A 13,393-nucleotide genomic window follows, 5' to 3' on the forward strand; every position below is an offset into this window, starting at 1 on the left:
GAAGAAGAGACGAGACACGGTGCCAGACATAGGGGACAAATCCCAGCACCACTGCCTATTAACTGAGAAATCAGTTAGGAGGCAAATTAACTAGTTTAGGAGAGACATTATGAGAACCAGATGTAAGTACTGGAAATGGAATGTAAAGAAAGAAATGGATTAAAGAGACATTGGTGGCTAATTGTAAGTGGGACGTCGGAGAATTTTTAAAATGGCTCTGTGATTCTACTTGGGGCTATTAAATGAACTACCAACAGCCAAAGCAGGGACTAAAAGAGCAGGGCCATGTTTCAGCAAAAGTGATGAAAGAGCTTTCTGACTATAAGATTATAAAACATGAATAATTTACCATAATATGAATGATACTGATACACTTTAGAAACATAAAATGCATCCACTTTTATTCTATCATTTGGGGCTTGGGAAAATACGCTTTTGTTGGCACATCTGGTTTTTTTTCCCCAGCTTTATTGAGATGTAATTGACAGGTAACATTGTGTAAGTTTAATGTGTACAATGTGATGATTTGATATATTGTGAAATGATACTACAATAAGGTTAGTTAAAATATCCATCACACTCACACATTTGTGTGTGTGTGTGTGTGTGTGTGTGTGGTGATAACATTTCAGATCTGCTCTCTTAGCACCTTTCAAGTAACAATATGGTATTGTTAACTAGAGTCGCCATGCTGTATATTAGATCCTCAGAACTTATAACTGGAAGTTTGTACCCTTGACCAATATCTCCCTATTTTTCCTTCCTGCCAACCCTTGGCAACTATCATTCTATTCTGTTTCTATGGTTCAATTTAAGATTCACAGATAAGTGATATCATACAGTATTTTTCTTTCTCTGACTTATTTCACTTAACATATTGCCCTCCAAGTTCATTCACGTTGCAAATGGCAGAATTTCCTTCTTTTTTTATGGCTAAATAATATTCAATTGTATACATATAACACATTTTCTTTATTCATTCATCAACCAACAGACACTTAGTATTGTGAATAATACTGCAATAAACATAGGGGTGCAGATTATTTCTCCAAGACAGTGATTTCAATTTATTGCTGGGTCATATAATAGTTCTATTTTTAATTTTTTGAGGTACCTCCTACTGTTATCCACAGTGGCTGCACCAATTTACATTCCTACCAACAGTGCCCAAAGGTTCCTTTTTCTCCACTTCCTTGCCAACTGGTTATCTCTTGTCTTCATGATGATAGCCATTCTAACAGGTGTGAAGTGATATCTCATTGTGGTTTTGATTTGCATTTCCCTGATGACTGAGCACCTTTTGGTATATCAGCTGGCCATTAATGTGTCTTTGGAAAAATGTCTATTCAGGTCCTTTGCCCATTTTAATTGGATTATGTTTATATTGTTTTATTTATTTATTTATATTTTGGCTATTGAGTTGTATGAATTCCTTATATATTTTGGGTATTAACCCCATATCTATTATCAGATAGATGGTTTGCAAATATTTTCTCTTATTCCATAGGTTATTTTTTCATTTTGTTGATTGTTTCTTTTGCTGTTCAGAAGCCTTTTATTTAATTTATTTTTTATTTTTTTTAGAGGGGGGAGGGGCAGAGGGATAGGGAGAGAGAGAATCCAAAGCAGGCTCCATACCCAGCGCGGAGCTCAACGCAGGGCCCAATCTCACAACCCCAAGCTTATGACCTGAGACAAAATCAGGAGTTGGATGCTTAACCAGCTGAGCCACCCAGGCACCCCTGTGCAGAAGCTTTTTAGCTTGGTGTAGTCCAACTCATTTACTTTTGCTTTTATTACTTGTGCTTTTGGTATCATATCCAAAAAATCATTGCCAAAACCAATGTCAAGGAGCTTCGTCCCTATATTTTCTTCTAGAATTTTCATGGTTTCAGGTCTTACATCTAAGTATTTAAAGGTAAGAGTCCAATTTCATTCTTAGTCTATGAATATCCAGTTTTCCAATTTCCTTCTGTTGAAGATGCTATCCTTTTCTTATTGAGTATTCTTGGCTCCTTTGTCATAGATCAGTTGACCATTTATGCATGGTGACTTCTGGGCTCTCAGTTCTATTCCATTGTTGTATATGTCTGTTTCTATTGCAGTGCCATACTGTTTTTATTATATAGTTTTGTAATATACTTTGAAAACAGAAAGTGTGACCCTTTGTTCTTTCTCAAGTTTGCTTTGGTTGTTTGGGGTCTTTTGTAGTTTCATATGGATTTTAGGATTATTTTTACTATTTCTGTGAAAAAATGCCGTTGGAATTTGGAGAGAGATTGCATTAAATCTATAGATTGCTTTGGTTAGTATGGACAGTTTAGCAATATTAATTCTTCAAATCCATGACACAGAATATCTTTTCATTATTTGTGTCTTCTTCAACTTCTCTCATCAGTGTTTTATAGTTTTCAGTGTACAGATCTTTTACCTTCTTAGTTGAATTTATTCCTAAATATTCTACTCTTTTTGCTGTTATTGTAAGGGGTTTGTTTTATTTTGTTCATATAGTTTTTTACTTAGTGTATAAAAACAGCTGATTTTTGTATGTTGATTTTGTATCCTGCAACTTTACTGAATTTGCTTATTAGTTGTTACAGTTTTTTGTGGAGTCTTTAATGTTTTCTATATATAAGATCATATCCATAGTGATAATTTTACTTCTTCTTTTCTGATTTAAATGCCTTTTATTTTTATTGCCTAATTATTATGGCTAGAATTTCCAGTGCTATGCTGAATAGGAATGGTGAGAGTGGGCACCTTTGTCTTGTTCCTGGCCTAAGAGGAAAAGGTTTCAACCTTTCACCATTGGGGATGATGTAGCTGTGGGCTTGTCATATATGGCCTTTATTATGCAGAGATACATTTCTTCTATACCTAATTTACTGAGAGTTTTTATCATAAAACGATGTTAAATTTTTTCAAATGCTTTTTCTGAATCTATTGAGGTGATCATATGATTTGTATCCTTCATTCTATTAATGTGGTGTATCACATTTACTGATTTGCATATTTTGAACCAACCTTGATTAATGTTGTTTATTTGACATCTTTATTTTTTCTTCATGTAGGTATTTATAGCTATAAACTTTGCTCTTAAAATTGCTTTTGCTGCATCTGATAAGTTTTGTTATGTTGTGTTACCATTTTCATTTGTCTTGTGATACTTCTTTCTTTTTATTTCTTCTTTGATCTATTGGTTGTTCAAGAATACATTATTTAATTTCCATGTATTTGCAAATTTTCCAGTTTTCCTTGTTATTGACTTCTAGTTTCATGCCATTGTAGTCAGAAAAGATACTTGAGGTATTTTCAATCTTCCTGAATTTTTTGAGACTTGTTTTGTGGTATAACGTATGATCTACTTTGAATAATGTTCCATGTGGGTTTGAGAAGAATGTATATTCTGCTGCTGTTGAATGGAATGTTCTGTATGTGTCTGTTAGGTCCATTTGGTCTATAGTGTTGTTCAAATGTTTCCTCATTGGTTTTCTGCCTGGATGATCTATTTGTGTTGAGAGTGGGTATTAAAGTCCCCCTAACACATCTTTTTTTTTTTTTTTTTTCCTATGGGAAATTATAATCTCCTCTTTTTGGATGTGTTTGAACATATCATAAACTTTATGCTTCCATGCCCTGCATACTGTGGCTTCCACCTGCAATTCTATTCCCCTACACCTTGTCTGGTGTTGAGTTCTTTTAATAGTCAGCTTTAAAATTACATCTTTTGGGCACCTCGGTGGCTCAGTTGGTTAAGCATCTGCCTTCAGCTCAGGTCATGATCCCAGGGTCCTAAGATTGAGCCCTGCATCGGGCTCCCTGCTGATGGGGAGCCTGCTTCTCCCTCTCCTCCCCACTTGTGCTCTCTCTCTCAAATAAATAAATAAAATCTTTAAAAAATAAATAAAATTACATCTTTTTCTGTTAAGCCACCTGACTGTCAGATAAAGTTTGTACAAGCATTGGACTTGATAATAACTTCTATTTTGCCACCCGGAAGTCCTACTGTATTCATAGCAATTATGTGCTGTGTGTCTATTGCCTCCACTGAGCCAATTTCTTCCACTATAGTCCATGCCTTCTGTTTAGCCAGACCTTCCAACTTGGGAAATTCCAGTAAATATCTACTGAAACAAATAAAGTGAGGTATCCTAGAAGAGAAGACAGTATATAAAAATAAGGATCGGCAAAGGTAATGAAGGACATTAGCTACAGTGTGTGCCTGCTTAATTTAGGCGTAACATAGAAAATCAGATTATGGAAGACAGGAAAAATGCTACAGGCATCACATTTGATCTGGGTCCTGGTATTCAAAAAGGAGAAACAAGGTAAATTACTCAGTTGTACTATTTAAAAGGAGAAAGCTTACCAATTTTTTAAGATCAGTATTTCTTCAAAATATCTAATCATTAATTACTGGGGATTCCTGTTGGATACAGATCACGAGCCCCTCCCCTATTGACTGTGGGTTGGCAGGTCTGTGATAGAGACCAGAAATGTGTATTTTTACAAGCACTACCAGATGCTTCTCATTATTAGCAAAGTTTGGAAAACCATAACTAAAGGCCGAGGTTCACAGAGCCTCTAGTGTCTAAATAATTTTCTCATGGTGCCTCAGGCCAGAAGAAATACCCCAATATTACATTTAAGTGGATAGATCCAGACAATAGTTACAGTTGTTAACAGAGTCCAACAGATGGCACTGTGTTTCCCTCAAAAAAGTTAGAATACCCCATAGAATCCCCATGAATTCCTGAGGCACCCAGAGTCCCTCGAGCCTATGAACCAAATATAGCTTAAAGGGAACATTTTCCTGGAATAGCATCTAAATAAAGTATCTGAACTTGCCTTCTATAGGTAGATTGTGCGAACCAAGTAGACAGTGTATTCCAGGAATTTCATCACTTTTTATATCATTTATTGCAGTTTTCATATGGTTGTTATTATAGAGCAGGAGTATCATTTTTCTATAAAGAGCAGGAGAGTAAATATTTTAGGTTTGGGGGGCCACAAATGGCATTTATTGTATATTCTTCTCTTTTGTGTTGCAGCCCTTTAAACATGTAAAAACCATTCTTATCTCCTGCACACGCACACAGGTTGTAGTTTGTCAAACGCTGTTCTAGTTATAAGCCTAAGTTATAGCATTAAGTGCAATTCAGTGAAGGGGATTCTGCAAGGGTAGAAGCTCTCAGTATTTTCCTATCTCCTCCATTTTGCTCCAGGCAAAACTGTACAAATATGCACCCTTGCAACTAATATGTGAAAGGTCTACTTGATTGTAAAGTTATTGTAAACAGAAGGTTGTTATAAACTTTTGTTTTTAATTCTTGATTTAATGACAATTTGCAGGTTTTTCCAGTTTAATAAAGAATACCTGTTAAATTTTTTTTTTTTTTAAAGATTTTATTTATTTATTTGAGAGAGAGCACATGAGGGGGGGAGGGTCAGAGGGAGAAGCAGACTCCCTGCCGAGCAGGGAGCCTGATGTGGGACTCGATCCAGGGACTCCAGGATCATGACCTGAGCCGAAGGCAGTCACTTAACCAACTGAGCCACCCAGGCACCCCTACCTGTTAAATTTCTAAGAAAAGGAGACTAGTCATTGCATCAAGCCCTTTATTACTTACTTGCTGATTACTGTAAATGGCTAATGAGGTTCTACAATTATAACTAATATGGCAAGCTTTAGCTTATACTAGATACAATAACTTGATAGAATATGCTATTTGAGACTGCTAGCTTTATTTTCAAAATTGGTGTTGCTGTCTTAAAAATATACACTGTGCTTAGTCCTAAGGTTTTGTTTGTTACTTTAAAAAACTAATAAAATAAGTACTGTTCCTGTGCTAGTCAGTAAATACCACTAGCAGTAAATATCACTAGCAATAATGGCGTTGAGAAAAAAAAAAATTTCTTGAGGAAACTTCAATCTGCATATAAAAAGTGCAGTATTTGGGGTGCCTAGGTGGCTCAGTTGGTTAAGCATCTGGCTCTTGATTTTGTCTCTGGTGGTGATCTCAGGGCCCTGATCTCAGTGTGGTGAGATAGAGGCCGTCCTCTGGCTCCCAGCTCAGCACGGAGTCCGCTTGAGACTCTTTCTCCCTCTCCCTCTGCCCCTTTCCTCTGCTCTAAAATAAATAGAATCTTAAAATAAATAAATAAATAAAAAGGGCAATGTTTTTTAAAGTGCACCATGTAAATTCTTCCAAGTTTCAATCTCTTACAGCACCCCCCCGGAAAAGGATGTATGTTGATTGACACTTTCCCAGTACCCCCCTCTTCCTATGTTGTCTTAAGTACCCTGAAATTATTACTCATTACATTAAAAATTTATTCATGTGGCAATTTGGTTACTTTCTTTTTCTCCCATGAGACCAATATTCCACAAAGCAAAGACAATGTCTGATTTGCTCACCATTCTATCCCCAAGCACATAGAATTGTGCCTACTGCCTGTTAAGTGTTCAGTAAGTATTTGTAAATTTATGGGTCAAGCACAGAACTGACATTTAGGGTCAGAATTATTCAATGGTAAGCATTAAGCATTTAATGACTAGTAGACTTTGAGTTCCGGGGCCACCACTTATTTTCCTTGGGTCAATAGAAACAGCTCTTCAATCTTCCAGTTTATTTCCTCATTTGTAGAACCGGGATATTTCTACCTCACCGGGATGTTGCTAGGATCTTGTGGGAGAGGGAATTTATTTGCTCTGCAAAAGGAAGGTGAGTTTCAGGCACTAGTCTGGCCCAGGCGCTCAGGGCAGCTACTGAGGCACGCCCACGTTACCCCGTTATATAAGGGGCCAGCCCGTCTGGTGTCTTCTGAAATCTCTGACCCTACGTCACCGGCCACCGCCCAGAGGGACACCGTATGACGCCCTGAGGTAGGCAGGGAGGGTGGGACCCGGCGGGGCCCGCCTGATGCCAGCCGCCGGCTGGAGAAAGCGTCCGAGACGTAACTGCTGCCGAGGCTGAAGCCGGAAGCCCCGCCCGACCTCGCCGGTTGCCGGTCCCCATTAGGCCAGTTCGAACGTGACCTTGTTTTGGCGTTGCTAGGAGACCCGGCTCCCGCACGCCCCCCACTGGCCAGCGCCCCAGCGAGCGAGGAAAGGGGGCGGGGCCGCGGCTGGCGCGGGGAGCGATCGGCAGAGCACCGTTAGGCTGCCTGGCGCGCGGCGCCCACCCGGCGCCCCCAGAAGCGGCGTCTCGTCTCCGGCTACCAACCGGGCCTCACTGGTGCCTTCCGGCAGGTACCAGCGTGCTCCCGAGCGGCTGTGAGCGACGTCGGGTCCGGACGAGGAAGGACTGTGAGTCAGGTGAGCCGCAGCGGGGCAGGCAGCTGGTGTGGCCACGCCCTGCCGGAGGAGAGGAGCCGGCCGGGTGCGGAGGGGCGACGTGAGGGGATCGTGCTGCGGGAACAGTGGGCCTGCCCCTGCGGGCGCCGCACATTGAATCATTCACGCCTGGAGGCCGCCGTGACCACAGCCAGCACCCTCCGGCCAGCGGACAAAGGGTTAACGCGCCGGCGGAGACCGCGGGCCCCGGATGTGGGAGCCGCGGCGCGGCGTCCCCGGGCCGCGCTGCAGGTGCGCGGGGGCGGGCAGAGCGAGCGGCCCGGCGGCGACCTGACCGACCGGCCCAGGCGTCCCCTCACCTGCGGGGGCCACTCGGCTCCCTCTGCGGGCGCCTTCTTTTCTAACTTAAGGGCAACAGGTGGTGCCTGAGGACCGAGAGAGAACCCAGCTTGGCCGCACTGGGAGCGGCAGTTACTCTCGCCAATTAGTGCGCTGGGGCGGGTGTGAATTAGATGCGCTGACGCGGGTGACCAATGGGATTTGGGCTCATGGGTGGGCCGTGAGGAGTGGGCGTGGTCAGAGTCTGAATCTACGGTTTTTAGTGCAGCAACTGCCAGAGCTGCGTGGAGAGCCGAGCTGAGCGGACGTGGGGTGCTTCTCCCCCAAAAACCCCGCTTCGAAAAACGCCTACCAGATGCTTTCTCATTTGGACCCAGACTCCAATTCCGGAGGTGAGAGCATTGTGCTATTTTGGGGGGGTCGGGGGGATAATAGTAACCTTGGGTATGCTCTTAAGCACGTGGAATTAGATCCCCGAGATAGGATTATGTGTTATGAGTTTTCTGCCCAAAGAGGCACTTCTGTGGTTATTGCGAGTTGGACCAGAAACTAGTGACTAGGTTGTCTTCGGAATGAGGTCTTTGAGATTTGGGAACCCAGGGAAGTAGAGAAGTACGTGTTACTGTAATTTTCGTGAATGTTAAAGAATTGCAATCACAAGGATTATTCTGTCGGTTGCCTTGGTTTGCGTACGTTTCATATTTCATTTGGTTTGTTACTGAAGCAAGTTTGGTTTTTCAAGTTCCTCGTCTTGCTTATTTAAGCAGAAAGAGAGAAGAACAGTTGTAGTACGTTATTTCACCAGAATAACTTATTCATTTCCCCCCCTCAGCAGCCTTGTAGCTGGATCCCCTAGGAAGAGAAGTTCTAAAGCAGTGAGAAGAAAGCATTTCAATTGGGATCACTTACTTGCACCTGGAAATGGGGAATGGCCTGTCAGACCAGACTTCTATCCTGTCCAGCCTGCCTTCGTTTCAGTCCTTTCACATTGTTATTCTGGGTTTGGACTGTGCTGGAAAGACGACTGTGTTATATAGGCTGCAGTTCAATGAATTTGTAAATACTGTACCTACCAAAGGATTTAACACTGAAAAAATTAAGGTAACCTTGGGAAATTCTAAAACAGTCACTTTTCACTTCTGGGATGTAGGTGGCCAGGAGAAATTAAGGCCACTGTGGAAGTCATATACCAGATGCACAGATGGTATTGTGTTTGTTGTGGACTCTGTTGATGTTGAAAGAATGGAAGAGGCCAAAACTGAACTTCATAAAATAACCAGGATATCAGAAAATCAGGGAGTCCCTGTACTTATAGTTGCTAACAAACAAGACCTGAGGAACTCACTGTCTCTGTCAGAAATTGAGAAATTGTTAGCAATGGGTGAACTGAGCTCATCAACTCCGTGGCATTTGCAGCCCACCTGTGCAATCATAGGAGATGGACTAAAGGAAGGACTTGAGAAACTACATGATATGATCATTAAAAGAAGAAAAATGTTGCGGCAACAGAAAAAGAAGAGATGAATGGTGATCCTTTTTCTATTTGTGTGGAGTAGGTTTTCTCTGGCCTGATGTTGACAAATGGAAGAGTGTCTACAGCCTGGTTTGCCCGCCTGCCCTCCTGGATGCTGAAAAAGCTTTGTTTTGTTGAACAATCAGATGCCCAACTCTTTTGCCTTGTGGAAGATGAGTAAATGCAGTGCTTCTTAAAATGGTCTCTTCTCCCTACCCCACAAATCTTCTGGTACTACCATTCTGGGAAGCCAAGCATGGATAGCAAATTGACCAGAAAACAGTTGTGGAAATTTGACCTGAAGTTAGTGAAATAAAACTTTGAAGAGTGTCTGCCTAGTGTTTTGTCCTTACATCTTTTGGGGGGAAGCCTTTACAAGGAAATTGCATATAAGGCTTTGTATGTTAAGATAAAATGCTAATGAATGGAAATGTTAAGATAAATTAATATATATAAACGGTTATATTGATCACATTGGTCCAACCAGTAAGGGATAAGGAGGAAGTGTTTGCTTTTTTAAGTTTTGGCCAAATGAATTTTGACATTTTCTGGAATCAAGTGATGTAATGCTATATCTTAATTCTAGACAATGTTTAAGTTGGTCTAACTTAAAATAATAAAAATAAAGTATTGGGGGCATATTCAAGTGCATGGATTAGTTTTCCTGACAATGCATGTTTTGGTGTGTAGTTTTTTACTTTTTAGAAGTAGCTATGCATCTTTCTCCATGGTCAGGTTTAAAACACCATTTTGGGGATTTAGGGCTGTTACAGAAATAGTTTATTATCAGAAGCACTTTCACTTGAAGAACCTAAAATAATTTACTTAATTCTTTTATATAGTAAATTAGGGCATGTAGACTAATAAATGCGTATGCTTGGTATATGTATGGATTTATGAAGAAAGCAGTTGAAGAATTCAGTCAAGAGGATGTAATTACAATACATGGTCTCTAACGTATTCCAGTTGTAAAATATTTGTTTTATTGATCCTTGCTGGCTGAACACAGATGTGGTTTCATATATTTTTGTAGTGTTTTGAGAGGAGCAGAAGCTTTATAAACAACAACACCTGATGCACTGTGGAGTGAGAATGTAAGAGATGTCCTGTAAGTGCTCTGAGCTTTAATTTTTTTGTTTACAATCTCAGCAGTGTTAGTGGGCAGTCCAGTCCTGATTATAAGGTAGGAAGAAATGATACAGTTCTGCAGATAAGAATTACGATTCTAGAAAATGAAGGGGAAAGTAGCAAAGCTATATTTTGTAAAATTTGCTGGTGCTGTTTACACTGGAATCCAAAAGACCCTCTAAATTAAAAGGAGGAAAACCCATTGCCTAATGCTTATCCACAAGCAGGGACTTATTTCCAGTGATCCTGTATTAACAACTCAGCATAATTCCTATGTGTAAAGCCAACAGCTGTTTGTTCTGAAGATAGCAAAAGAACTGCACTTTGCTAGCAGGGTTTTGTTTCAATTTGGGTTTTTCTGTTTTGGGGGTTCTCTTGTTTTTAGTGGTACGGTTAAGTTTTTGGAACCTTGATTTCTTGTTACACACAAAATGAAGTAGCTTCCTGTGGAGCTTTCATTGTTAAATGTACCTGCACTAGTGACAGTCACTTAGAATGTTTATATTTATAAAAATGTGGATAATAACTACCAATAAACTAATGGAGGCACTAGGAGAACAGTGTTTTGACTTTGCGTTTCAATGTATTTCCATTTGCTGAAGCTTTTAATTAGGTGCGCAAAAACAACTCTGACAGCTGGGTTACGTAGTCCCATAGTAGTTTGGTTTTCCTCAAGTGTGACAGAGGCACCAAAGGCCGTTTTCTGGGAGAACCTTTTTTTATTTCTTTTTAACCTTTCACTAAATGAAATCATGATATATACTCTCAATATCACTAGACCTGATATGGGTTAATAAAGCTTGCTGAAAAAAACAAAACAAAATCAGTGAATGGAGTAGATGTTTAGCCCACCTGTACTTTTTATATACTTGATATATAAAATCGTACTATTTTAACTATCTCTTGAAAGTTCAAGTGTGTGGATCCTTATTTTGTAGCCTAGGAATTTGATAAGCAAATCCATGTTATCTAAGTGTTTCATATTTAGCTTACAAGTACAAAAACAAAGAAAACGTCTTGAATACTATATTAGCTTTGATTTATAAAATATATTTTTAACTCCAAAACTCTTCGTAATATTTTCCACTCTGCTACGGAGTCTTCCCAAAATACACCCGGAAGAGTTTAGATAGTGCTTTTATATCTAGTTTTTTATTAAGGTACACCTTTTCTAAAGTATATTTCTAAAATATTTTCTTGTATTTAAGGTTATTTGGTTTAATACCCAACATTAATCAAGGACCGGATGACTCTAAATTCAAGTTACTATCAAAGATAATTATAAAGAAATCTAGGCTTATTCCTAAATGGATTATAAGCACTTAGGAAAAAAAGTTGTGTAGTTTATGTAGACAGCATAGGTTCACTAAGAATCATGGAAAAGTTTATGTAGACAGCATAGGTTCACTAAGAATCATGGAAAAATCATGGAAAAGTGAATAAATCCGTGGAAGCCAAAAAGTGAAGTTACTAGTAAAAATAAATGTCTGTAGAGAGAGAATTAGTAGCCTGTAGAAGCATGATGGTTTCTGAACAGAGGGAAAGACCTAGACTTAGAACGTTTTTGTCTGTACAAGGCATTTGACACTTAAACAGTGTTTAATTAATTATTCATATTGACCTGGAAGGAGGTCTTTGGTAGAGTGTTTCAGGGTTCTACTTAATACAATAATTTCATCAGTAATATAAACACAATGGTTTCTTCAGTGATCATGAAAGACACAAAAAATGGTTTTTTTTGAACTTTTGGTGATGTAACAGTCAACATTTAGCTAATACAAGTTGGAACTTTGAATATACCATCATTTGAAGTCGGAATTTTACATTTAAGCTTTAAATTTAGCGGAAGATTCTTAAATGGATAGTAGGGATGCTTGTATCACTACTTGTGAATGTACTTAATGCCACTGAGTTATACATCCCCAAATAGTTAAAAATAGTAAACTTTATGTATATTTTACCACAATTAAAAATTTATGATATTAAGTGTACACTTAGTTTCCAAGAATCAGCCAAGAGTAGCGTGAGAGCATCCTAATTTAGAGATCATATTCAGTTAGAAATTTATGGAACACTGGAGTGTTTAAAGCTTAATATGACTTGGGTGCCTGGGTGGCTCAGTCCGTTGGGCATCCGACTCTTGGTTTCAGCCCAGGTCATGATCTCAGGGTGTGAGATCAAGTTCCCCATTGGGCTCTGTGCTCAGCAGGAGTCTGCTTGAGATTCTTCCTCCTCCCCTCTGTCCCGCTCCCTGCCCACACTCAAGTGCATTCTCTCACATAAATCTTTAAAAAAACTCAGTATGAACATATAGCATGTAAACTCATAATTGTAAAGTTAATACTAAAATACATGATAATCTGAGATAATAGTCTCAACAAACAACAGCTGAAATATGTACTAAATCTGTGTATGTGTTTAGAAACCTAGGAATACCTACAAGGGAGGCTAGTTGAGGAGGATATGTGTACTGGCTAAAAAGAGCAGGAGCTTTGGAGTCAGAGTAGGATTCAAATCCTGGCTCTCCCGCTATACACTTGGGACCTTTTGGCTTGTTCTTTGAAACTTCTCATGTGAATGCCCTCCTGGGAAAATGAAGCCTGTCACATAGAATTTTGAGAGGATTGAGTGAAATAATGTAAACTAGTGCCTCACCAAGTATTTCATAAGAACTCAATAAATGGTGGGCGCCTGGGTGGCTCAGATGGTTAAGCGTCTGCCTTCGGCTCAGGTCATGATCTCAGGGTCCTGGGATCGAGTCCCGCATCGGGCTCCCTGCTCCTTGGGAGCCTCCTTCTCCCTCTGCCTCTCTGTCTCTGTCTCTAATGAATAAATAAATAAAATCTTTAAAAAAAAAAAAAAAAACTCAATAAATGGTAGCAGTTACTATTAACCAGTATGGATCAATAGGTGTTGAGAGGCGGTTGATAATGGCTATAGAAATTCAGATTTGAGCCTTAGATCCACCATGTGCTACTTTCTTTGGACAATTTATTTTCCTCAGCCTTAGTTTCTTCACTGGCAAATTGAAGCATATGCCTACTATTTGGGTTTAATTTACTAAAAGGCTTAAATGAAATAATGTATGATATTTAGGGAATACCTGCCACATAGTA

General features: G+C 39.6%; 1 protein-coding gene across 6 annotated transcripts; it reads left to right on the forward strand.

Annotated features, from left to right (window-relative positions):
* Positions 1 to 6,906: 6,906 nt before the first annotated feature.
* Positions 6,907 to 9,479, forward strand: ARL4A (ARF like GTPase 4A). 6 transcript variants are annotated; one of them, XM_036085203.2, is made up of 3 exons: positions 6,907 to 7,318; positions 7,905 to 8,028; positions 8,472 to 9,479. In XM_036085203.2, the coding sequence occupies exon 3, from the start codon at positions 8,558 to 8,560 to the stop codon at positions 9,158 to 9,160; it is 603 nt and encodes a 200-aa protein (XP_035941096.1). In that variant the 5' UTR covers positions 6,907 to 7,318; positions 7,905 to 8,028; positions 8,472 to 8,557; the 3' UTR covers positions 9,161 to 9,479. The 6 variants fall into 6 exon arrangements, with proteins under 6 accessions (XP_035941096.1, XP_077915443.1, XP_077915444.1 ...); XM_078059317.1 differs by having other exon boundaries at positions 6,908 to 7,588; positions 7,900 to 8,028; positions 8,469 to 9,479; XM_078059318.1 differs by having other exon boundaries at positions 6,908 to 7,588; positions 8,469 to 9,479.
* The last annotated feature ends 3,914 nt before the right edge of the window (positions 9,480 to 13,393 follow it).

The sequence above is a fragment of the Halichoerus grypus genome, chromosome 12 (genome assembly GCF_964656455.1).
Source record: "Halichoerus grypus chromosome 12, mHalGry1.hap1.1, whole genome shotgun sequence".
NCBI lineage: Eukaryota > Metazoa > Chordata > Mammalia > Carnivora > Phocidae > Halichoerus > Halichoerus grypus.

Excerpts from the sequence above, each read along its gene's own strand:
- ARL4A (XM_036085203.2), top strand. The coding sequence starts at position 8,558 with ATGGGGAATGGCCTGTCAGACCAGACTTCTATCCTGTCCAGCCTGCCT.